Raw genomic sequence first — 27,649 nt, 5'->3', positions numbered from 1 at the left:
AAAAGAGGCACCAGGGATTCTTCTCTCATGCTGTAACATTAGTTTGATAGAATGCTTGTATCTCAAAGCTCCAAATACGTTTTAAAGTTTAATGGTGGTCGAAGTGCCAGATTGATGTACAGCAGGTTTGATTGACAGGATGAGAAAAAAAATAGAAGACAGAGAGAGAGGGGGGAAGAGAGAGAGAAAAATGAGTAGAGCGAGGAGATAAACAACACTGACAATAGATAGACGGAGAAAGATGGGTCAATCTTACCTGTGACACCTTGCGAACCACCTCCCCGCTGATCACCAGTCCCTGGACAAAGGAGCGTGCCGCCACAAATGTACGTGTCACTTTCAACTTGAGGTCTCGGGGGGTGTCACCAAAGGGTCGCAGCGTCTCCGACTGCTTGGACACACACTCCAGGTAGTCATCGCCTGCAATCATAATAACTTTATTAGTAAAACGCTCTTCATACAATACACAAGTGATAGCTAAAGCAATATAACGGCCTCACATAGTTAAGAATAAAAGTTGAAATCATACAAGATGAAATTCATGAAAATATTTACCAGGGTTGGGGTGAATTCAATCTCAATGCAAGAGTTTGGAAAAAGCAGCATTTATTTGCAATGGAGATTTTAAAAGTTGAACATTTCAAAGAACATATTTAAGTTCAATGTGTAATGTTTACGTACCTATGAGATACCGTCCATTGGCTCCCTTGAACATCCTCTCCAGCAGGCGGGCCCAGAACTCGTTGAGCGCCTCCTCAATGTTAACGTTGGAACCACGGTAGTACCGTCTCAGCTCCGTGTACAGGTCAGAGAACACGCGGGTGTTCTGGGTGTACAGGGAACCCAGCGCCGGGGGATAGGACTGCTGCAGGAAACCCTCGGAACGGTTCAGCAGCTCCAGGAGGTAACCTGGAATGAGACAGGAAACAGGACATGTTAAACAGTTGAATTTAGGTCAATTCTATGTTTTTTTAATGTAATTGTTATTATAATATGGATACATTTCCAGGGGGAAGAAAACAAAATGCAAGAATGAAAGGGTATAATTTCCCTTTAATGTTTTTAGTTTTTTTTCTGGCGACAAACAACAGCAGAGCTGTTGCCTATAATACCGTTTAGTGTAGCTTAGCTGTGAGGACTGGGGCTCTGTCTCATTGCTTTGTACTGCATAAGAAATATGCCACAGAAATGAACCCAGAGAGGAAGTGTTTAAATGTATTCTGAGGCAGGATAGGATGTGCAGTGGAAGATAATGTTGCCATCCACATAAAACGCACTGAGTGGGATATAGAGAGATTCTCTAACATACACTTACATTGTGCAGACACACACACTTAAACCCTAACGCAAACAGACACAGGCCTGCAGAGACACACACACACACAAACACAGAGAGCAACATAAACAGCAGACAAACCCAGTCCTGCTGGAATGGGACTCTCAGTCAGTCAGTACCATGGCTCTGGCCAAAAACACACCACACAATAACAGACTGGGCTGCGACTGCACCGTTTAAGAATACATTCTTACGGCGTCGTCTTTAATGGGTGTGTGTGTGCGCAGTGTTTTCTTTGAAGACGTTCTTATCTCCTTCCTGCCGCCATGCACCCCAGATGGGGAGAGGAATCACTGAGCCTCTATGAGAATTCCCTTAGCTCAGCACTAATGTCTCTCTCTCTCTCTCTCTCGCTCTCTCGCTCTCACACACACACAAACACAGACTCGAAAATGGATTTGAACACACTCAACCACACACATAAACACACCCAGCAAACATTCTCCACATTCACCACACACATCCAGTACACCCAGACATGCAGACACACTGCCTGAAGATGATCCAACAGTGTTGAATATGTCACGTAATATAATGTTAAAGCTCACACTGACCCAATCGCACTGCATTATCTAAGCAGGGCCTTGTTTGATGATGTCACTATTCTAAAACAAATGAATTCAAAAATGATAATAACGAACCATCAAATTCTTATCAGACAGGAATATCTGCTGTGTTGCTGGGGTCTGATTGTGAAACATTACAGAAAGAAAGACTCCTAGTTAAAGCCAACGCTACCAGAAATAATGACTAGAGGCGAAGGAAGCGAGTGTTTAATGAAAGTAGTGAATCACAGAAAGCCTTTACTGATAATGGTCTTTGTTATGGTGAAGTTTCAGTCTAGGACTAACTGGGAGACTAAGTGTTTAAATAATCTCAGTTAACCCAGAACTAAAGTCTTGTGTAATTAGTCAGGTGCTCGATTAAAGGGGGTAAGAACTTTCTGATTTAGTCTCGGTTTCAATTCTCCTCATTAGGAAATGCGACTGAGAACGAGATTTGGGTCTTGGAGGCGTGCTTTATGTGGGTGTCTGTTGTGTGTGTGTGTGTTCGAACATGGGAAGCATTTGTACTTTCACTCGGCCAAAACAGTACACAGTTACAGTCAGTCACCCTTCTAGATAACTTGAAACCATGTAACCAGGTGGTGTGTCTGTAAGTAGCCTAGACTAACTAGCAAGCAAGCCAACTTATTTCGTCAATTAGCTTTAGCCGGCTGGTGTGTGACCATGGCAAAGTTGGTTTGACATTGGAAAGCGTATCTCTGGGCTCGTTAGGGACCGTCAATAAATTATAACATTTACATGGGACAATAGTTTGATGTTGCACATCTTTTAGTTTACTCATCAAATGCTTAAAATATTTGGTTAGAGTTTTACAATTTGTAGCTATTGACATTTAAAAATATTGTCCCATGTACATTGTGTAATTTACTGATGGTCCCTAATTAAGAAAAATGAGGTTTGGAACAGGAAATACGAAAGATGCTAACATCTGTGAAATCGTGATTTGTCCAAATAACCAGTGACGAAAAACCTAAGCACCGGAACTAATGCTGCTCATTATGTCACGCATCCCGTTTGTATCATGACAGACCTACGGTAGCATTTATGTTTACGTACTCTGTCCATGAGAGATTATGTATAAGCAACTAATGTGTATCGTATGGCTAAGTTAGCAATTAGCATTGCTCAAAAACATTTTTGGGAATTCAACCAAATGCCTACGCAGTGGACAGCTGGGCGACTGAGGGCAAGCCAGAACCAGAGACACAGACACAGTGAGAAGCCCTAGGGCCAACAACACCTTCATCCCTGGCAACTACATGAAAGCTCAGGGCCAAACAAACACAGAAACATCCAGTTATATTCCAGGCCTTTCCGAGCAGAGCAGTGCTTGGTCGGTGTGCTTCTGACTGGATGACAGATCATTCCCCTGCCACCTGACCAGATGCCAGTCAGACAGACTTATCCAGACCTCTGTGCCTGTTAGGATTAGCAGGGAGTGACGCTCTGCTGTCACACACACACACATGCACTGCCTACGTGCACACATGCAAGCGCACGTAGACAGGGACGCAGGCACGCAGGCAGACACACTCATACACTACATGGCCAAATGTATGTGGACACCTGCTCGTCGAACATCTCATTCCAAAATAATGGGTATTAATATGGAGTTGGTCCCCCCTTTACTTCTATACCATCCTCCAGTCTTCTGGGAAGGTTTTCCAATAGATGTTGGAACATTGCTACAGGGACTTGCTTCCATTCAGCCATGAGCATTAGTGAGGTCAGGCACCAATGTTGGGCGATAAGGCCTGCCTCACAATCGGCATTCCAATTTATCCCAAAGGTGTTTTATTTTTTATTTAACAAGGCAAGTCCTACCCCGGCCAATTTATCCCAAAGGTGTTTTATTTTTTATTTAACAAGGCAAGTCCTTCCCCGGCTCCCTGTGGCTCAGTTGGTAGAGCATGGTGTTTGCAACGCCAGCATGGTGTGTGCAACGCCAGGGTTGTGGGTTCAGTTCCCACGGGGGGCCAGCACAAAAAAAAAAAAATGCATGAAATGAGATGTATGAAAATGTATGCATTCACTACTGTAAGTCGCTCTGGATAAGAGCGTCTCCTAAATGACAAAAATGTAAATGTAAACCCTAACGACGCTGGGCCAATTGTGTGCCGCCTTATGGTACTCCCAATCACGGCCGGTTGTGATACAGCCTGGAATCAAACCAGGGTCTTTAGTGATGCCTCTAGCACTGATATGCAGTGCCTTAGACTGCTGCGCCACTTGGGAGTTCGAAGGGGTTGAGGTCAGGGCTCTGTGCAGGCCAGTCAATTTCTTCCACAACGATCTCGACAAACCATTTCTGTCTGGACCTCACTTTGTATATGGGGGCATTGCCATGCTGAAACAGGAAAGAGTCCTTCCCCAAACTGTTGCCACAAAGTTGGAAGCACAGAATCATCTAGAATGTCATTGTATGCTGTAGCGTTAAGATTTCTCTTCACTGGACCTAACGGGCCTAGCCTGAACCATGAAAAACAGCCCCGGACCATTATACCTCCTCCACCAAACTTTACAGTTGGCACTATGCATTGGGGTAGGTAGCGTGTTCCTGGCATCCGCCAAACCCAGATTAATCTGTCAGACTGCTAGATGGTGTAGCGTGATTCATCACTCCAGAGAGCACGTTTCCACTGCTCCAGAGTCCAATGGCGACAAGCTTTACACCACCCCAGCCGACACTTGGCATTCATGAAGCTCCCAACGAACAGTTCTTGTGCGGACGTTTCTTCTAGAGGCAGTTTGGAACTCGGGAGTGAGTGTTGCAACTGAGGACATGTGATTTTTACTCACTATGCGCTTCAGCTCTCGGCGGTCCGTTCTGTGAGCAGTGGTGGAAAAAGTACCTAATTGTCATACTTGAGTAAAAGTAAAGACACCCTAATAAAAAATGACTAAAATAAAAGTGAAAGTCATCTCGGAAAATACTACTTGAGTAAAAGTATAAATATACTTAAGTATCAAAATTAAATGTAATTGTATCAAAAAGAAAAGTATAAATCATTTCACATTTATACTAATTTCACTAATAGACTAAGAGCTGGGTTGACAGCCAATGATAGGAGCAGACTGTTGCTGTGGCTATACTGGTGTCTTAGCTGGGTTGCAAGACAGGTCAGGAAACAATATAGCGCGGTTGACATTTAAAGGTAATTTTACCATTGAGCCGACATCAGCAGCGTTGACTTGCGATCTCCGGTAACCTTGTCTTTTAATGGTGCATAGCCAAAAAAGGATGATTGAATTGAATCCCAGCCTAAAATTGTCTAAAGTAGAGTCGGAAAGAGTAGGAAAATTCATGCTTTGGTTAATAGTCATGCATATTTTTAAACATACAGTACAACAGCGTGAATTGCAGTCAGATAATGCTTGTTATCCTTTGATAAGATTCGTACATGTTGAAAATCCTAAAGATTTACAACAGGGTGAGTGGGTGAGTGTTTAGTAATCTCTTACTGTGCCATAGGGCAGCCAGTCCCCTCTATGCTCTGGTGACTAATGATGATCATTAACATGACACGTGTGTGTGTGTGTGTGTGTGTGTGTGTGTGTGTGTGTGTGTGTGTGTGTGTGTGTGTGTGTGTGTGTGTGTGTGTGGGGGGGGGGGGCGTGCGTGCAAATGTGTTTATGTCCTTACTCATCAATTTTGTCTCTCAGGGGCCCCAGAGGGACCACAATCTAACCCTCCAACCTCCCTTCATCCAACCTCTCCCCCTCATCCCCATCCCCTCATCAGCACCATGAACTCCAGGTGGAGCGGGGGTTGAGGGCTGAGCATCCCCAGTGACAGAGCTTCAGGTTGGGGTAACCTGGGGGATATGCACACTAGGGCTATAGACTACTCTATACTGAGCATATGCTAACACGATAACCCAGACATAATGTTAAATTAGTAATAATCTTTCACATGCAATTAATAACACAGACTTCTACGTAATCCGTTTTGGTACCTCTAGGCCAATTCAGACGGCTGATTTCAGGACCTTTTTGATGAAGAATGTGTTTGTTTTCTATGATCCTGTTTTTCACTTCGTATTTGACGTGTATCTTTGTAACCCCAGTCATAGACTGTTCTCTCTGCTACTGCACGGCAAGCGGTAGCGGAGCACCAAGTCTAGGTCCAAAAGGCTGAACAATTAATCAAATGGCCACTGGACTCTTTACATTGTGTCCCGCCCAGGGGCGGAAATCCCGGGGAGGACGGGGGGACACACGACCCCCCCATCCTGGGAAAAATATGATTTGTTATTACTATGTAATTTAAATCATATTAATAATACGCAATGAAAGCAATTGTGCTGATTATACATTTACATTTAAGTCATTTAGCAGACGCTCTTATCCAGAGCGACTTACAAATTGGTGCATTCACCTTATAATATCCAGTGGAACAACCACTTTACAATAGTGCATCTAAATCTTTTAAGGGGGGGGGGGGGGTTAGAAGGATTACTTTATCCTATCCTAGGTATTCCTTAAAGAGGTGGGGTTTCAGGTGTCTCTGGAAGGTGGTGATTGACTCCGCTGTCCTGGCGTCGTGAGGGAGCTTGTTCCACCATTGGGGTGCCAGAGCAGCGAACAGTTTTGACTGGGCTGAGCGGGAACTGTGCTTCCTCAGAGGTAGGGAGGCGAGCAGGCCAGAGGTGGATGAACGCAGTGCCCTTGTTTGAGTGTAGGGCCTGATCAGAGCCTGAAGGTACGGAGGTGCCGTTCCCCTCACAGCTCCATAGGCAAGCACCATGGTCTTGTAGCGGATGCGAGCTTCGACTGGAAGCCAGTGGAGAGAGCGGAGGAGCGGGGTGACGTGAGAGAACTTGGGAAGGTTGAACACCAGACGGGCTGCGGCGTTCTGGATGAGTTGGAGGGGTTTAATGGCACAGGCAGGGAGCCCAGCCAACAACGAGTTGCAGTAATCCAGACGGGAGATGACAAGTGCCTGGATTAGGACCTGCGCCGCTTCCTGTGTGAGGCAGGGTCGTACTCTGCGAATGTTGTAGAGCATGAACCTACAGGATCGGGTCACCGCCTTGATGTTAGTGGAGAACGACAGGGTGTTGTCCAGGGTCACGCCGAGGCTCTTAGCACTCTGGGAGGAGGACACAAGGGAGTTGTCAACCGTGATGGCGAGATCATGGAACGGGCAATCCTTCCCTGGGAGGAAGAGCAGCTCCGTCTTGCCGAGGTTCAGCTTGAGGTGGTGATCCATCATCCACACTGATATGTCTGCCAGACATGCAGAGATGCGATTCGCCACCTGTGAATCACCGCTATAGACACTTAATAGCGCGTTTTTAAGTTTCAAAAGATTGCAACCCCCCCACTCTTTGCCTCACAATGGTTTGACCCACTGCCAGTTCCTTAGCTTGCTAGGTAACAGAGAGGTCGTATCTACTGTCTGAAAGGCACTCAATGCACGTAACTGACGTGAGGTTAATCCAGTCAATCGCGCACACACACTAGCTGAATATGCAGAGCTAGCGCGCAAATATTAACTATTAAGCTAGCTAGTACCTATTCCATTTATGTGGCGTCGTCAAAGATGGAATCAGCATGCAGATGATGTAAGTTAGCGATAAACTGAAATCCAAACTGAACAGAACTACACTCTCTTCTACCATTGTCTTAAATATATTTAATGGTCTCGTTGCAAAAGCTAAATTGTCGCAAGTTAACTTTTATTTATTTAATTTCACCTTTATTTAACCCGGGTAGCAAAGATTATAGCAAACACCACTGAAACGGAATTGGTGCTCGCTAGCTTTGAAAATTCAGCTATTGTTGGAAGCCAGCCAATATGAAACAAACTATTAAAATTACAAAAGGTTGCAGCATATGTTGTGTAAATGGTGAACTCATACAGCTGTCAACTCTTGTCATTTTAATCCGTTTCACATTTGCTAGCTACCTTTTAGATCGAAGCCCAAATAGAATGATAAAAGATAAGATGATAGAAGCCCATCTCCTACTGTGTGTGTGTGTGTAGCCAGCCAGCCAGGTAGAAAAATGGCAGAAAAATAAAAGACGGACATCAGAGTATTTTTCAGTACACCAAAACGCATAGTAAGAACCCTAGTAGCCTAATATCTCAAAGACTAGTTGATAAAATGTTCATAAGAAAGAAATGAAATTCTAATGGAAATGTTTCACAATGATGTCATTAGGCAGAGCAGGCAACAGATGGCACACAGACAGCAGAGTTGGGGACAGATATGCAGGGACAGACTGGCAGAGACAGGGAGTCTCAGGTAAGTTTGTTGAGTCTTTGTTTGGCAACATTATGAAAGGTTCTAAAAAAATTTGACTTGGAAAATAGGAACATAATTGGAAAATGCCATGGATACCCCCACTCTCAACTTAAACTGGTGACTGAACTAAGATTTGTTAAAGGCAATGGTATTGCTGTTGTGTAGTTTTGGGTACCGGTAGTTAGGAGTACGGCAAACACCTTATTTCTTTGGTTCCTCAATATACATTTACCATATTACAATGTAGGCTATGTGTTACAGCACTACTTTTGGTGTCCCCCTCAGGAATTGCTCTTGAGAAAATTTCATGTAATTGTCCCCTCCAAAGTTGATATCAGATTTTCGCCCCTGGTCCCGCTACTCCCCCACCCGCCAACCCCCTCTTTTACGCTGCTGCTACTCTCTGTTTATCATCTATGCATAGTCACTTTAACTATACCTACATGTACATTTTACCTCAATTAGCCCAACTAACCAGTGCCCCCGCACATTGACTCTGTACCTGTACCCCCTGTATATAGCCTCCACATTGACTCTGTGCCGGTATCCCCTGTATATAGCCTCACTACTGTTATTTTCACTGTCAATTTACTGTTTTCTTTTTATTTTGTATTTTTTACTGATCTATTGTTTACCTAATACCTATTTTTTACTTAAAAATTGCACTGTTGGTTAGGGCTTGTAAGTAAGCATTTCACTGTAAGGTCTACACCTGTTGTATTCGGCGCACGTGACAAATAAACGTTGATTTGATTTGATTTGAATCACAGGGCTCATTTGTGAAAGAGACGTTGGTTTCAACATGAATTCCTGTCAAAATAAAGGTTAAATAAAATACCATCTCTCTCTCTCTTTCTCACACACACATACCCACAGTGAACCTGTGATCAGCCTGGTGTCTGTGGTCTAATGACTTTCTCCAGCAGCGAGAAGAGAAGAATGAATGGTACCATTTGTAATGGTATGGAGTTGAACTAGCAGAACAGCTTGACGTGTCTCTGGCTTATTCTGACACTCTCATTTCCTTTCTGTCTTTGACATATTCACCCTTCATACATGCCTGCTGAAATCCATACACTCCCACCCTTTTCTCAATCCACACACACACACGCGCGCGCACACACACACACACACACACACACACACACACACACACACACACACACACACGTGCGCACGCGCGCACACACACACACTGTTCTCAGTATTTCTCAATAATGCTGTTGGTTCTCTTTTTCACTCCTCCATACCTCTCTCTCTCTCCCTACCTCCACTCACCCCTCTCTCTCTCCCTACCGCCGCTCACCCCTCTCTCTCTCTCCCTACCTCTGCTCACCCCTCTCTCTCTCTCTCTCTCTCTCCCCTCCTCTATCTCTGATTAGCCCTGGCATTGTTGTGGGATTCTGTGCCTCTGTGTTTAGGAGTTAACGTTGATCCTCCTCCCACTGCCAATAACTCCAACTGGAGGCTTACTGGGTCTACCCTGTACCACCTCTGTTCATTATTCCCTGATCCTGATCCAGTCTCTAACAGTGGGGGATGTACCACTGACACTCATTACATGCTGATCCTGAATCAGTTTTTCCCTCAGAGGGCTTACTGTGGTTCTGGCTACAAACAACTGATCTTGAATCAGTTTATGACACAGAGGGCTCAGAGTGCCCCATAAACACTGAGTGTACAAAATATTAGGAACAGAGCTTGGTGTGGCCTATCTGATCACTCTAACATTTGTATAGAATACACATTATGGACATTGTTAACACTGAGCTGAATCCAGAGAGGTTTGTGTGTTTTTGTGTGTACACGTGCATTTGTGTGCCTGTATGCATGCATGCGTCCACGTGTGTGTAATCTCGAGTCAAAGGAAGACAGGACAAGGCATGCTTTCCTTTTGGGTCCTTCCCAGGTCAGAGCAGGGTAAAAGACAGACTAGTTGTATCTGTTGTTAGGCCCTCCCTCACACCACTAATGAAGGCACGGCCCTCCCTCACACCACTAATGAAGGCACGGCCCTCCCTCACACCCCTAATGAAGGCACGGCCCTCCCTCACACCCCTAATGAAGGCACGGCCCTCCCTCACACCACTAATGAAGGCACGGCCCTCCCTCACACCACTAATGAAGACACAGCCCTCCCTCACACCACTAATGAAGGCACGGCCCTCCCTCACACCACTAATGAAGGCACGGCCCTCCCTCACACCACTAATGAAGGCACGGCCCTCCCTCACACCACTAATGAAGGCACGGCCCTCCCTCACACCACTAATGAAGGCACGGCCCTCCCTCACACCACTAATGAAGGCACGGCCCTCCCTCACACCACTAATGAAGGCACGGCTCTCCCTCACACCACTAATGAAGGCCCGGCCCTCCCTCACACCACTAATAAAGGCACGGCCCTCCCTCACACCACTAATGAAGGCACGGCCCTCCCTCACACCACTAATGAAGGCACGGCCCTCCGTCACACCCCTAATGAAGGCACGGCCCTCCCTCACACCACTAATGAAGGCACGGCCCTCCCTCACACCACTAATGAAGGCACGGCCCTCCCTCACACCACTAATGAAGGCACGGCCCTCCCTCACACCACTAATGAAGGCACGGCCCTCCGTCACACCACTAATGAAGGCACGGCCTGACACCTTGGTAATCTGACACCTCCCCTTCACCTTCTGTTCTTCCTCAAACACCACTCTCACATAAACGCAGTTGGACACACACATACACACACACACACACACACACACACACACACACACACACACACACACACACACACACACACACACACACACACACACACACACACACTGTAATAGCTCTGTATTGTTCTGGACACAAATAGTCTGGGTATTAATTTGTGGTGAGGTGGGAGATGGAGAGACACAGAGAGAGAGAGATGGAGAGGAGGAGGAGGGGGGAGGAGGAGGGGGGAGGGGGGAGGAGTGAACCGTGGTTGCTTCGGTGCCAATGTATCCGATCCTCCTAATTGTATTTGTCCAGTTTGACAAGTGGTGAATGATCGGGTTAACAGAACGCTCCTTGGGAGAGTGAGGAGGAAAGAGAGGGAGACGGAGTGAGTGAGTCAGCGAGGAGAGAGAGAAGGGGAAGAGAAGGAGGAAGAGTTAGAAGGGATGCATTGTGCTGATGTGGTTGTTTTAGACCTGGCTATCTTGGCCATTCATGAATGAACCAGCCCCAGTCCAGTCAACAGCAGATGGTTCTCTGCCTTTCCTCTATGGATAAGAGCGTCTGCTAAATGACTTAAATGTTAAATGTAAATGTAAATGGCTGTCCTTCTCTTTCCTCTCTCTTTTTCTCTTTCTCTCCTTGCCTCTCAGTCTTCACTGATGAGGGCCAAAAAGAGTCCAACAATAACCTATTCTGTTACACACAACTCCGTCACCTTTCTCCGCACGTTTACCTGCTGTAAACTACGTACGTGATGAAAACAATTTAGATTTGATTTAAACCATAATGACAATTGATACTTCAATGCTAAAACAAATCTGACAAATCATACATCTCAATGAGTCTCAACTACCTCCAGCTGTATATGCCCATTGCCCAAACAATGGACCACATTCCCAAGGCCATAGTCAGACATTGGGAGAGGATGTCGTGGTCAGAGAGAGAGAGAGAGAGAGAGAGTTGATGAATGGTGTCTTTCAGCGTGTGTGTGTGTGTCTGTTTAATATAGTGGTCTTTTAATGGCGTCTAAATGCTTCCTAAGGGGCCGTGGCGCTCCGCGGGCTAACGGCACTAACCACACAGCTGATAAGTGTTGTGATGGATGGAGAGTGTTTGTGTTCTGACACACAAGCACTCCGATACCTCTCTCTCTCTCTTTCTCTATCTGTGTTTCTCTCTCTCTCTCTCTCTCTCTGTTTCTCTCTATCTATTTTCTGTTTTTCTCTGTCTCATGCACTATTTATTCTCTCCTCTTTCTCTCCATCAGTTTCCATCTGTTTCTTCTTCCCCTCTCCCTGTTGCTTGTAGGTCCCCCTCCTCTCCCTCTCTCCATCCTTCCCTCTTCTCCTTCCACCCCGCTCCCTACCCTCTCTCTACTCTTCCTCCATCGTTCCCTCTTCTCCTTCCACCTCACTCCCTTCCCTCTCTCTACTCTTCCTCCATCTCTCTCCATCCTTCCCTCTTCTCCTTCCACCCCGCTCCCTTCCCTCTCTCTACTCTTCCTCCATCCTTCCCTCTTCTCCTTCCACCCCGCTCCCTTCCCTCTCTCTACTCTTCCTCCATCTCTCTCCATCGTTCCCTCTCTGTCTCCTTCTCTTTCTCCCTCCACCCTCTCTTCACAGTGAGTAATGTGTTTGGCGTTTAGGATGCTGTAACTCTGGCTCCCGCCCAACATGATTTGCATGCCAAGACCACGAGCCAATCAGGCGGCACAATGGAGCAGATGTCCTTGGCATTTCTGACATCAACAGAGGTGACCCTGAAAACAGGAAATTATTCTCAGAATGAATCAAATATGTGGTCTATAATTGGGAAGAGTTAGCGACAAAATGAACGCCATGCTGGGTGTATGTTGGGTCTAATTGGAAAACGCTTTAATTTTATGTGGAAAATCCTAATGTTTACTGATGGTCCCAAGATACTTCAATGAGGTTTAATGCATGAATTCAACTGCTTATACACTCTTAGAAAAAAGGGTGCTATCTAGAACCTTAAAGTGTTCTTCAGCTGTCCCCATAGAAGAAACCTTTCAAGAACCCTTTTGGGTTACATGTAGAACCCTTTCTACAGAGGGTTCTACATGGAACCCAAAAGGGTTCTATCTGGAACAAAAAAGGGTTCTCCTTTGGGAACAGCCGAAGAACCCTTTTGGAAACCTTTTTTCTAAGAGTGTACATCATAACAGATTAAGATACAGTATGATATGATACTTTCTGGTTTCAGGTAGTATATGCCTAACGCTGTATAATAATTCTGTTATTAGACGAAAGCCTACTGCTTTATTCAGACAACTTTGAAAACAACTTCTTCTTAGGGACATTCAATCCCAGCCAACTCAGTTTGAAATGGCGTTACTTAAAGGGATACCGTGAGATTCTGAATGAAGTTAGTGGAAGTTAGCAATAGTTTCGCAAGCCAATGCTAACTGACGTTAGCGTAATGCTAACTTACCTGTAGCCTTTGTCATTGCGCTAATGCTAGTAGCATTGGTTCGCAAAACTTCCTTCAAACTGCACGCACAAACATCAAAATGTTATCCACATGTTCATCTGACTCTGGGTAAGTAGAATGACAGAATCTCTCTCTATATTTCTCTCAAACTATTACCTACTCTTCTGGTGTTTGTCATACTGCCACTCTCTGACTCACTCATTCTCTCACACACACTCTTTCATAATATGTTTTTCTCTCTCTTCTGTTTTTCCTTCTCTTCTAGCCATGGTAGCCAAAATAATGGCCATTTTTATACATGACCCTACGCCTGATGGAATGCTAATTGCTTAATTAACTCAGGAACCACATCTGTGTGGAAGCACCTGCTTTCAATATACTTTGTATCTCTCATTTACTCAAGTGTTTCCTTTATTTTGGCAGTTACCTGTATCTGTACCCTGGCATGACAAATCGTTGGTCTCTTGATGGACATGTGCTGTAAACACACATATGACAGAATCTCGCAGTATCCCTTTAACAGACCAGCTGGGTAATTTCAAAAATAAAAAGTCTAATTCAATGAATAAATAAGACTGTGTTGCTTGGTCATCTAGAACTGAATGTGCCCGTCAGCCAGAGCTCTGTGTTCAAATCTAATTAAAGTCTATGAGGAGTAATTTGCCTCACAGACAAAAATAGGCTGACATACACAAGGCAATAACCCACCGGCTAGTGATACTGGGGAGTGTGTGTGTGTGTGTGTGTGTGTGTGTGTGTGTGTGTGTGTGTGTGTGTGTGTGTGTGTGTGTGTGTGTGTGTGTGTGTGTGTGTGTGTGTGTGTGTGTGTGGTGTGTGTGTGTGTGTGTGTGTGTGTGTGTGAAGTGCTTCTGTTCAGAGTGCCAGGTTCACATGCATGCGCACTTTCTCTCTGTCTCACACACACACACACACACACACACGGTGCTGTCTAGATGCCACACACTGGTTGAATCAACGTTGTTTCCACGTCATTTTGAGGTTAAACCAATGTGGAATAGATGTTGAATTGACGTCTGTGCATGACACCATTAGCCCTTGCACCACCTACCAGGATAATGGCACCTTCTGTCTGGCACACCTGCCAGCCATCCAACACTTCTACCTCAGGTGTCATTTCTTTACATTCTCTTTGACCTCTACCCTTCCACCTCTCTCTCTCTCTCTCTCTCCCTTTCTCTTTCTCATTCTTTCTCTCTCTTTCCCTCGCTCTCTCTTCCCCTCTCTCTCTCCCTTTCTCTCTAATTCTCTCTCTCTCTTGCTCTCTTTTATCCCTGTCTCTCTCTCCTCTCAAACTCTTATCTATTCTTCCGGTGTTTGTCATATAGCCTTCACTGTCAATGTCACTCTGACTCTGTCTCATTTTCTCACACACACTCTTTCATAATCTATTTCTCTCTTTCTTTCTCTCTCCTTGTCTTCCTATCTTCCCTCCCATAGCTCCACCTCTTTCAGTGGGCAGTGGAAGCTGACCCCTACCGTCCTTTCCTTCTCCCTGTTAGCAGCTGGCAGCTGGTAGTGCCGACTCCTCAGTCCACACACACTCCTTTGTCTCCACGTCTTCACAATCTTTTTTCCCCCATCAGACCAGGCAGAAAATATGTTTTATCCAGTAGAAAATATGAGGAGTCATGGAGGGTTGTAAAGGGAAAATATGATAAACCCCTCATTTATGAAAATGTAGAGGTTTGGCTAAGCTCAGGCTTCAGTGCAGATCTATTCAACAGATATCTGTGTCCTGGCCTGACGAATCCTATGTCTCTCGATTTGTGTTGATAGAGATAAAAAAACAGGGATGGATGTGTGCTGTAAACACACACGTAAGCTCTTAACATGTTTATTTTAAAATGTTGTCCTTGGCCAGGTGCTTATTGGTTGTTAAACACACACATACACACACACACACCCACACACAATATTTTACATGTACAGTTCTCCTAAACTCAGTCAGTTAATACTCTTAGCCCACTCTTAACTGTGAGTTACAGCTTCCACAGTCCCTGGGTCTATAAAGGCCTGCCTGCCTTTCCCGGTTGGGACAGTAACACCCTACACTTAGCCACATGGTACAGGCCCACACCCAGCTAAACACACCCAGAAGTAGATGGGAGAGACTCCAGCTGAGGGGACTAGTAGGGCACAAGTCACATAGACACTGACTAGGACACTTGAACACTTACGCACTTGTACACTTCTCCATCAACACTCCTGCAACTTAAAAGGATACTGCAAGATCACCCAGAGTCAGCTGAACTCGTGGAGACCATTTGCATGTTCACGACTTCAACTGCCTCATGGGTAAGTAGAACAACGGCACAACTGCAGAATATCACAGTATCCCTTTAACCACATAACCATCACCACAGCAAGCAGTGATAAACTCTACTACAAGCTTTACAAAACGCCCACAAGTGAAAATCCCTGAAACCCACAAAATGTATGCATTTCACAATACATTCAACAACATGACTATGATCATAGGAGTTCTGGGAACAGGATAATTCATACCCTTTGCACATCCAAATACGTCTTTAGTTGTAATTGGAAGGCACAGCTACCACTCTGTCCATTCCAATAGACAGTCCAATAATGGGAGGGTACAGCTGGACAAGTCTGGACATGTCCATCCACACAGTCGAATATGTCCACAGTGGTAACTATGGTGAGCTGGGATACTGTGTTTAATGTGGCGTATCACCCTTCAATTAACAGCCCTCCATCGCTCCACTTCCGCCGTCTTAAGAACAGATGCTCATTTACAGATGGTTTACATCTGACCGTCTCACACATCTCCCTCGCTCCCCCTCTCTCTCATCCCTCTGTCTCTTATCCTGCTGTCTCCATCTGATGCTCAGTGATGTGAGGTGAAGGAAGGTAGGGAGGAGATAGGGATGACTGATCAATGTTCAGGATCAGGTGGGGTTAAACACTTGTTTTTACAGAAGGGGAGAAGTATGGTGGTTAGGAATGAAGGAAGGAGAGAGGAGAAAGGTGAGGGAGGTTGAGGATGTCTAGGGATGATGCATTAGAATGTTGAAAATAGTGACACGCACACACAATCCACGGATGCAAAAAGCACTTTGGCAGAGAAAAGGAGAGGACACAGATAGTGAGAGAAGGCATGACTGGAGGTCACAAGAGAGAATGGACAGGTCTGTACACAGGGAGGTTCCAGACATGCTAACAAACATGAACTTTGAAAGAACACAACACAAATACAATAAATTCAAAGAAAACAACGTTCATTTGACACGCAGACCTCAACAAACAACCAAATTCTGACATCCATCATTCATCTGGTGTATAGACTGCAATCCCCATATGAAATCAACCTCAACTAACACTGACTTAATGCTGCTGCTTTGACGTACTGATTGCTTGAGTGGACTTTAAATAGAGCTCAGATTTAATGTGTGTGTGTGTGTGTGTGTGTGTGTGTGTGTGTGTGTGTGTGTGTGTGTGTGTGTGTGTGTGTGTGTGTGTGTGTGTGTGTGTGTGTGTGTGTGTGTGTGTGTGTGTGTGTGTGTGTGTGTGTTAATGTGTTAGTGGCTACCATAACATTTGAATTCTAAATATTTATATGGTGGATTCAATGTAAAAGCGATTTTACATGATGATGCACATCACACTGATTCCTTTCACTCTTTTTCGTTGTCATGGTAATTCTGAATCATACAAATACAAAATCAACCAAAGCAAAAGTTTGTAGAATGTTAGAATTTAGAATTTTGGGTTGATAAGACAACATTGAATTAAAATCCGTTCTTTTTCAATTAAATTCGTAATAATACACTTACATTTGAATATGATGACATCTTAATTGAGAATAGCAACTCTAATAGAATGTTGAAAGTTAGAATGTTTGGTTGATAGTCACTGTAGACAACACTGATTTGAAACTTAGTTTTGGGGGAACAACTCCAACACTAGTTGTGTGACTTGTACTTCTGCTATCCAAGATTGTACATTTTTCAACAATGAGCAGCTTCAAGCAATTTCACCAGTCTCTACCATGGATGGCACTGCCACATCAGTAGCTTCCTGTCGTCATCAATGGTAAGAGTCAAACAGTTAATTGCTTAATTTGGTGTAGTCTCAAGAATCCATGTTTAGAATACATTTAGGCACATCTACAATAGAACTGGGTTTAAGTGTGACTTTAGGTCAGGTCCTCCCGAGTTTCTCAGAGATCTAGCTACCACAACCAGCACCTGCCTGAGCAGGAGGAACAGCGTCTGTTCCACAAGCACATGGACATGAGGCGCGAGGTGGAGTTTTACAGGAAAGTGAGTTTTACAGGAAAGTAAGTTTTACAGGAAAGTGAGTTTTACAGGAAAGTGAGGAGAGAGTTCTACAAGCACCATGTGAGCTCGGGGGACCAGTGGCTCTTTTACATTTACATTTAAGTCATTTAGCAGAACTCTTTTCTGATGAAGAGATGAAGAAACTGGATTCCATTCCAGGGGTGTTGGAGTCGGCTGCAGAGATGAAAATCTCTGATGTTTTAGTAGAAGTAGTATTAAGATAAGAATAATTAAAAATATATATATTTTAAAGTATAACAATTGTGATGCATAATTTTTGAGTGTGTGCCTGTGTGTGTGCACACTTACCTGTTTTACCATGTATGCAATCCTGTTTGGGCGTGTGTGTGAGTGTGCATCCATGCTTGGGTGTGTGTGTCTGTTTGAAGCACATCGTTAGTGTGTTTACATAGCTGAGTGAGTGATGCTTGACGGAGCGTTTCTGTGTGCTCTCTGTTGTTAATCACCACTGTGTGACTGTGAATGAGCTGTGCCTTCCAGATACTTCTAAAGCACATAAACACACAGCGAAAGTGTTTGTGTGTCTTGGATGGGCCATGTGTGTGTTTCAATGTGTGTGTGTGTGTGTGTGTGTGTGTGTGTGTGTGTGTGTGTGTGTGTGTGTGTGTGTGTGTGTGTGTGTGTGTGTGTGTGTGTGTGTGTGTGTGTGTGTGTGTGTGTGTGTGTGTGTGTGTGTGTGTGTGTGTATATATTTGTATGTTTTGGACAGGTTGTCTGTGAAATGAGCCCAATGCTGCTCTGGCGTTGCTTCAACGCCCTGGGCAGAGCGGGCCGAGAGAGAACGGGAGAGAGAGAATGATAGTGGATTGTACAGTAAACAGACGTCACTCAGTCTCTAATCAGTATGAGGCCAGAAAGGTCAGGCTGACAAACAGATCACAGATCCAGATGACAGCTCAATCCCAATCAGCCAGGGGAACTAGTAGAGCACAGAGACAGATGCTTAGTCACCCCATATCGACTGGAACAGACTGTATTGTATCATTAAACGTAAATAATCATCAATGTTCCAATCACTGCACATTCTATTCACTTCAATCTGGGATCAGTCTTACCCCTATGTCCTGAGTCACAGAACAGCTTAACTTTCACCCTCACTAAAAATAAATACACAACTGTAAATTAAACATACAGTAGTCATGAATGTATATAACATGGTATGATATCAATGCAGTTAATATTCTAATGGCATGATATCATACATTGGTATGTCTACTGTACATGCTACACAAATAGACCCCCACTTCTCAAACATAAATTGTGAGCGGTTATGACATTAAAGTACAGTATATTGATACTGCTCTCGCGCTCTCTATACGGTGTGTAATTTAGGGAGCTTAAGGTTAGGTAACCGCTATACTCTACACTATATGTGTGTGAGATTCCTCATCAATCAAGAAGGATTAAAGAAATATTATCTTCTCACACACACTCTGAAGCTGTGGTGAACTCTGGAGTGTGTGTGTGTGTGTGTGTGTGTGTGTGTGTGTGTGTGTGTGGTGTGTGTGTGTGTGTGTGTGTGTGTGTGTGTGTGTGTGTGTGTGTGTGTGTGTGTGTGTGTGTGTGGTGTGTGTGTGTGGTGTGTGTGTGGGCACTTGTGATCCTTCACGTCGTAGAGACATGGATTCCCCTCCAAAGGACACAAGCAGATTATGACATACTCTGGGACTTGAGACTGATGGTTGAGAGAGACTTGAGTAGGTGGAGGAGAGGAAAAGCAAGGGATGATGTGTCGAGTGTGTTGTGTACGGAGAGATGGTTGGAACGGAGGGATAGAGGGAGTGGAGTTGGAGACAGCCCAGCTATTCTGTCTGGACTACATACAGCGTGCGCAACGAAAAACACTCTCCCTGAAATAAAGTGACTTCTGACACTATGGTTCCGCAGTAAATAGCTCACAGTGATAAACTCATTGTATTTGTATACAGACATGTACACAGACGTACAGGCACATGAATGCAAGCTAACACCCCCAACAATCCTCTCTCTTCTCTCTATTACTATCACACACACACACACACACACACACACACACACACACACACACACACACACACACACACACACACACACACACACACACACACACACACACACACACACACACACACACACACACACACACACACAGAGACCTTACGACCTCTTCTTGGTTAACCAACACGCACTGATCAGAGCAGAGTTTACACAGGACTGTTAGCCATAACTGAGATGAGGAGGGAGGGAAAGAGATAGAGGGTTTCCTCTTCCTCTCAATCTCTGTCTGTCTGTCCCTCCCTGTCTCCCTCCCTCTGCCTCCCTCCCTCTCTCCCTCCCTCTGTCTCCCTGCCTGCCTCCCTCCATTCCACCCTCTGTATCCCTGCCTCCCTCCCTCTCTCCCTCCCTCTGTCTCCCTGCCTGCCTCCCTCCATTCCACCCTCTGTATCCCTGCCTGCCTCCCTCCCTCCCTCTCTCCCTCCCTCTGTCTCCCTGTCTGCCTCCCTCCATTTCGCCCTCTGTATACCTGCCTGCCTGCCCCCCTCCCTCCCTCTGTCTCCCTGCCTGCCTCCCTCCCTCCCTCTGTCTCCCTGCCTGCCTCCCTCCATTTCGCCCTCTGTATACCTGCCTGCCTCCCTCCCTCCCTCTGTCTCCCTGCCTGCCTCCCTCCATTCCTCCCTCTGTCTCCCTGCCTGCCTCCCTCCCTCCCTCTCTCCCTCCCTCTGTCTCCCTGCCTGCCTCCCTCCCTCTCTCCCTCCCTCTGTCTCCCTGCCTGCCTCCCTCCATTTCTCCCTCTGTATCCCTCCCTGCCTCCCTCCCTCCCTCTGTCTCCCTGCCTGCCTCCCTCCCTCTGTCTCCCTGCATGCCTCCCTCTGTTCCTCCCTCTGTCTCCCAGCCTGCCTCCCTCCCTCCCTCTGTCTCCCTGCCTGCCTCCCTCCCTCCCTCTGCCTCTCTGCCTGCCTTCCTCCCTCCATTCCTTCCTGTGTCCTGCAGTACTCACCATCAAAGACCTTGTACTGTCCATTGAGGGAGGCTTGCGGGGCTCATCCAGCCTCTATGACCAGACCTTCCATCTCTCTCTCTCTGTCTCCCTTCTCTTCCTTCTCCCTCCATCCCTCCCCCTCCCTCCCTTCCTCAATCCCCCACTCACCATCGAAGACCTTGTACTGTCCATTGAGGGAGGCTTGCAGGGCACGTCCAGCGTCTCTGATCAGGCCCTCCATCTCTGTGCGACTCAGATTGGATAGGCTGTCCTCCATGACACTGGTGCAACACGTGTAGCCTTGGGGACAGATCCTCAGGTGCTCTCCTAGAGGAGGGAGAGACAGGAGAGAGTCGTTTAGGAAAAACCTTAACTATAGCCTTGAAATGAAAGCATCGTTCTTTATCTGAACTAGTTATGGACGTAGATGAGGTATTATTAACTAGGTGGTTCGAGCCCTGAATACTGATTACCTGACAGGCGTGGTATATCAGACCGTATACCACAGGTATGACAAAACATATATTTTTACTACTTTAATTAAAATGGTAAACAGTTTATAATAGCAATAAGGCACCTCGGGGGTTTGAAGTGTATGGCCAATATACGATGGCTAAGGACTGTATCCAGGCGTCGTGCTAAGAACAGTCCTTAGCTGTGGTATATTGGCCATATACCACACCTCCTCATGCCTTGTTGCTTAATTATACACCTTGTTGCTATTTGGCATTAGGCAATAAACCTTCTGCAAACATACACACATAGGCCTCACACAGTGTGGAGATGGGGAACAGTTATCAGCCAATTAAAAATCAAGTTAATATTTTAACGATTCAACCGAATAGATTCTGAAGAGATCCTTTACCGCATTCCGAACATCTTCACGTCTACCCACACACACACAAGCGTAGAGTCAGATGGAGCATGCCAACGTCCTTACACTGTTTAATTACGTTCCCCTTTTTAAGAGGCAGTATTAAGCGTCTGACACACACACACACACACACTATCTCTCTCGCTCTCTCTCTCGCTCTCGCACACACACACTTTGATGGCTGCTCTATCCTTGCCACGGTGAGATGGAGAGCGTGGGCTGTAACTAATAAAGAAAAACATTTGTATTTAGATCATATTGCTGCGTTCACTCTAGGGGAGAGAGAGGTCTGACTGCAGACTGACCAACTCTTAAATTACTGGACATCTCATGCAATGTCCTATCAAAAGGGAATGTTCTAGAACTCAGAGTGTAGAAAGAACGCTATACACACGTACACACACGCACACGCACAGACACACACACACACACACACACACACACACACACACACACACACACACACACACACACACACACACACACACACACACACACACACACACACACACACACACACACACACACACAGTAACAGTGCTATGATTGTACTGCTCCGGGAATAGGATAGAGACTACTTGTCGATTGCGTACCAACTGGCTGCACAGTGATCAATGATAGTCTATTACACAATGTTACACAGTGAATAGGATGCAGTGCACATTATAATGCACATGGTGTGTCTTCAGAAGGGTGTGTATGTTTACCCACTGAGGGGAATGTGGAGGAGAATAACAGCCCAACAGTTTTACTGATCAAAGATATTAATCTGCTGTGCTGGACCTTAACTGTTAAAGCCAAACATTTTGCCCTCCTTTAACTGTAGCCTGCCATTAATCGATATGTGTGTGTGTGGGTGTTTGTACATTTTGTCTGTGTGTGGTGTGGGTGTTTGTACAGTTGTGTCTGTGTGTGGTGTGGGTGTTTGTACATTTTGTCTGTGTGTGGTGTGGGTGTTTGTACAGTTGTGTCTGTGTGTGGTGTGGGTGTTTGTACAGTTGTGTCTGTGTGTGGTGTGGGTGTTTGTACATTTTGAGTTTGACTTGTGTGTCCATGTAAGTGAATGTGTTGGCAAGTATATGTCATTGAGTATCTCTGAGTGTGTGTGTGTGTGTGTGTGTGTGTGTGTGTGTGTGTGTGTGTGTGTGTGTGTGTGTGTGTGTGTGTGTGTGTGTGTGTGTGTGTGTGTGTGTGTGTGTGTGTGTGTGTGTGTGTGTGTGTGTGTGTGTGTGTGTGTGTGTGTGTGTGTGTGCGTGTGTGTGTGTTGTTGCCACAGTGTGTGTGTAAATAATGCTGAAGTGACTCATCAGTCCTATGTCAGTGTGTCTACTAGCCAGGATTGTCAATTTGAGGGAGAGGAGAACAGGTCAATGTGGATGGTACAGGGACATTGAGCAGCCCTCATCTTACCATGTCATCGCAATTACATCAAGACCACAACGGACTCATACACTCATCTCTCTGACGCATGAGTGTGTGAAGGGAAAGTTGTGTGTGTGTGTGGTGGTGGGGAGGGGGGGTGGTGCTTGGCTGGCTGCAATCTGTCAGCCTCTGTGACAGTCTTTCTAAATACCTGCCTGGGCCAGCCATCTCTTCCAGCTCAGTGTGCCTGCTGCCTGCTGTATGAAGGACATCTGAGCTAAGTAAGTTGGAACACAAATACACACACACATGCACACGCACACTGGGTCTGATAAGCAGAGACTGCTTGTCGATTGAGTAACACCTGGCTGCACACTGATCAATGATAGTCTATTACACAATGTCACACAGTGAGTATGACTTAGTGAACACACAGAGCGTTAGTTATAGTGATTTTCTTTCAGGCGTCCAATAGTGTCCATTTAGAATCACATGGTGTGTCTTCAGAAGGGTGTGTATGTTTACCCACTGAGGGGAATGTGGAGGAGAATAACAGCCCAACAGTTTTACTGATCAAAGATATTAATCTGCTGTGCTGGACCTTAACTGTTAAAGCCAAACATTTTGCCCTCCTTTAACTGTAGCCTGCCATTAATCGATATGTGTGTGTGTGGGTGTTTGTACAGTTGTGTCTGTGTGTGCACTGCATCAATCAATGTGTGTGGGTCCGTGTGTGTGTGTGTGTGTGTGTGTGTGTGTGTGTGTGTGGTGTGTGTGTGTGTGTGTGTGTGTGTGTGTGTGTGTGTGTGTGTGTGTGTGTGTGTGTGTGTGTGTGTGTGTGTGTGTGTGCGTGTGTGTGTGTGAGCCAGCCAAAACACTTTCAATCAGACGATAGAGCAGATTGAGGGAGAAGCGTTCTTTAACGGTCCTCTCTGTCCCCTCCTCGCCAGTCATCACTCACACCCCATTTCCTTCACAGAGAACACTGGCAATCACAACCGTCTTCTAACTGAAGAACACATAATATTAGTCTAGTGGAAACACCTTTCAGATGGTATTGAGAGGTATCGATAGTCTACTCTCTTGTAATATTATCCTATGGACATTATTACCTTTCAGAGCACATTGAGAGTTGGAGGTATTGGTAGAGCTCTCTGTTAGTGGGTAGGTCATGTTATTTTGGAGGCTGTGGTATTAGTCTTCAGAAAGCACAGGGGAAATGAGGAAAGGAGAAACGGGCATATGGTATGACTCTATAAAGGAGAGTTCCAAAGGAACAGACTTTCCTTCTTAATTATTTATAGGTTTGGAGGAATAATCACAAAGATGTTGTGCCACATGTGTACATTATTTATGTTTCGACTAACAACAACAAAACACACACACACACACTGCTGAGAGGCTGCAGCTCCAGCCAGGTCACCCATGAAACAAATCAGAATTCCACGTCCGTGCATGTCTGAGAACGTCGAGAGATGACGTGGAAACTGGCCACCAGGGGGCAACAGTGAGCTCTGTTACCAGCAAGTTCGGCATGGTGGCAGCACTTTTACTTTATGTGTTTGTTTAAAATGTCACTGGAAATAATTGCGTCTGCCATCTAGATGAAAGAATAGTACATTTTCAACAACTTCTCAGTCATGCAAACACTTTTGATGGCACCCAGCACTTTGGATTTGGAAGCAATGTTATATACCAAACTTTCATAGAACCTTGGCACAAAACAAAACGATCATCGAAAGCCAGTCTGAAATCGCTAATTAATGGTGGAGATCTTATAATAACTCTATGCCTTCTCTTATCAGGTGATATCCATCAGTGCCCTGGACCTCACTTTATCACGAACCCCATCAAACGGCCTATGCACCCATGCTCCTCTTGGGAATGTTTGATAAAGAGTAACAGCAAAGCTTTGGTATGTTTGGAATGCACGCAGTGGATTCATCTAAAATGCGGCGATTCTAGCTTTGGACATGGGGTCAATGACTAAATATTGGTGTCTGATAAATCTAAAATATCGCAGAGTGGAGTAATAGTATATGGAATCAGTGATCATTTTATTACATTTTGCACAAGGAGGATTTTTAAAGATATATTTAAGTGTCACAAAACCGTTAGAATCAGAGGACTTAAAAAATACTGTGTAGAAAACTTTTGGGAGGAAGTGGGTAAAATTGACTGGTCACCTGTGCTAGGTAGTGGTGGGGTAGACAGAGCCTGGGAAGTCTTTAAATGTAGATTCCTTGATGTGGTGAATGTGATGGCTCCCATTTGATGGGTCAGGGTAAAGTAGAGATCTAGCCCTTGGTTTAATCATGAGATTTTAGAATCTATCCAAGCAAAGGCCTTTAAAAAATTTAAGAACTCTCAAGAGCAGCATGATTTTGTCCTATATAAACATCACAGAAATGAAGCACAAAGCAGGATGGATGAAGCTAAGAGGGTTTACTTCCCTGAGAAAATAATTGAGAACAAAAATGACCCTAAAAAGCTTTGGATATCATTTAAGGAACAAGGCTGTAGTAGTACTACCAAAAACAAACTAAACAGTATTGGACTGAACATCAGGGGGGAGATGGTATATGAAAAAGCAGAGGTTGCCAATGAATTACACTCTTTTTTTTACTTCTGTTGCCAGCAAACTGGTTAGCAAGCTGCCCACCACTTCTGGTTTGTATGGAAGCAACCAAGTCAAGAAGTATTATGTAAAGTTAGGGGTTTAGCCAAACTCTTTTTCTTTTGTAAAGGTAGCAACAGCCAAAATAGTCAGTATGCTGGCAGAGCTTAAATGCTCCAAAGCCACAGGCCTGGATAATATTCCTGCAAGGTTTCTAATAGATTCTGCTGAGCAAATTGGCCCTTGTATTACGCATATCGTTAATCTCTCTCTTGAACAAGGCACCTTTCCCAGGGACATGAAACAAGCTAAAGTTATACCTCTGTATAAGAAGGGGAAAAGGTCTGAACCTGGGAATTATAGGCCTGTATCTATGCTCTGTGTAACATCAAAGATCCTGGAGAGAGTTGTACATGTACAATGTATGAACATGTTAACAAACAGGGTCTAATGTCTGATTTTCAGTCGTGTTTTATAAAAACATCCTCCACTGATTCATGTCTACTTTACTTGACTGACTTCATCAGGAAAGAGATCGATGAGGGAAATCTGTATGGAATGGTACTGATTGACCTACAGAAGGTCTTTGATACAGTTAACCACTGTCTCCTAATCTCCAAACTGGAGGCACTGGGGTTAAGCAGTATCCCTCTAGGCTGGGTAAAGTCCTATTTATCAGGAAGGGAGCAAGTAGTAGAGGTTAATGGTTCACTGTCTCAGGCGAAACCAATGAGTTGTGGTGTTCCATGCTTGGGCCTCTGCTGTTTTTATTGTATATTAACAATATGAAAGATGCTTGTTCTTGCCGTCTTTTTCTTTATGCGGATGACTGCACTTCTGGTGTCTCACAAAAGTAAAACTGTTGGAGAGCGTACTTAGCACAGAGCTTACTAACATTAGAAAATGGCTTGGAGATAATAAGCTATCTCTGCACTTAGGGAAAACTGAGGCAATTATTTTTGGATCCAGACCTAAATTGAATAGGTCCTCTGAAATCAGTGTGGAATTAGGGGGCGAGGTGCTGACTACTAAAACCTCTGTTAGCTACTTGGGATGTATCCTTGATGGAAGCTTGGGAGGTGTGAGCATGGCCAATATAGCAATTCTCAGGCCATTAATTTATCACAGGCCACCAGGAGGAAGACTCCTATTAAAAGCCAATAGGGGGAAGCTAAATAATGTTGTGCACACTCAGATAAACCCTGGCCAGAAACAGACAGACAAGGCTTTTAAAGAAAGGGAGGATGTGGGGAGAAATAAAAGACAGGAAAAAAAGAGAGACTCAAAGGGGTTCATTGCCGGATTCTCTCAATTATCGGTCTGGGCCGTTGTGACAGAGGTTAACACAAGAGTCAGGGGGAAAAAGAGAGGGAGGGACAGAAGAGAAAGGGATAGAGAGAAAAGAGAGGGGGCAGTACCCAAGAGAACTGCACAATGAAGTAATGACCAGTTGATATTTGAAAGGACCACCTAAGACAGCCAGTCAAGTAGGCTGTCTAAAAACTATTTTAACAGTAATTGTAAATATAGTGCTACAATATTTAACAAATTATGCAAATTGCCTACATTATTGTAACCTCCAGACACTGAATAGCTGAAGGCTATTGCCCATACATTTGAAAATGGATGTCTCTTCTCGACAAACATTTAAAAGAATCTGTCTACCTTTTCACAAAGAAGCTACAAATAACAGGAAAAGCAATCTGTCGGATTTATCCTTCGGTGTGCCATATCTCTGATGCCCCATCATGACAAATTACTCTGAGATTTACAAAATAACAACATGTTGCCATAGAAACGGGCTGTCACAGATACTGATTACTGGAAAAAAGCTTTGGCCACGTTGAAGGACAGCTGAATCCGTTCTCTGAGCTCTCTGAACTGTACCAACAAATAGGATTGCACAATTCCGGCAACATTCCCAAAACAATCCCCGGTTTTCCAGAAATAGAAGACTGGAATATTGGTTGGAAGATTGTTTGGAAGATTACTTGAAGGTTAAGGGAAAAGCAGGACATTTGTGAATCCTCCAAACAAGATTTCGGGAAAATCTGGGAATTCTGGGAAAGTTTTGCCTCCATACTCACAACTAGAAAGGTCACAAATGCAATACAGGGTACAAATAACCCCATGGGAACACACTGTTCACTCTTAGTTGATCCAGCTTGACTAAGTCTCAAAACAGATGCA

At 44.9% G+C, this 27,649-nt stretch overlaps 1 protein-coding gene across 1 annotated transcript in view; it reads right to left on the bottom strand.

Moving 5' to 3' along the window:
• The window catches only part of LOC106599530 (glypican-1), a 135,264-nt gene that overhangs the window by 46,367 nt on the left and 61,248 nt on the right, over positions 1-27,649 (bottom strand). The window contains exons 3-5 of the mRNA XM_014190813.3: positions 20,775-20,933; positions 682-909; positions 257-420 (exon numbers count right to left, since the gene is read on the bottom strand). Coding sequence (XP_014046288.1) covers positions 257-420; positions 682-909; positions 20,775-20,933 — 551 coding nt within the window. The remainder of the gene's footprint in view (positions 1-256; positions 421-681; positions 910-20,774; positions 20,934-27,649) is intronic.

Source organism: Salmo salar, chromosome 03 (assembly GCF_965601325.2).
Source record: "Salmo salar chromosome 03, fSalSal1, whole genome shotgun sequence".
NCBI lineage: Eukaryota > Metazoa > Chordata > Actinopteri > Salmoniformes > Salmonidae > Salmo > Salmo salar.
This window is presented reverse-complemented; position numbering and strand designations above follow the sequence as displayed.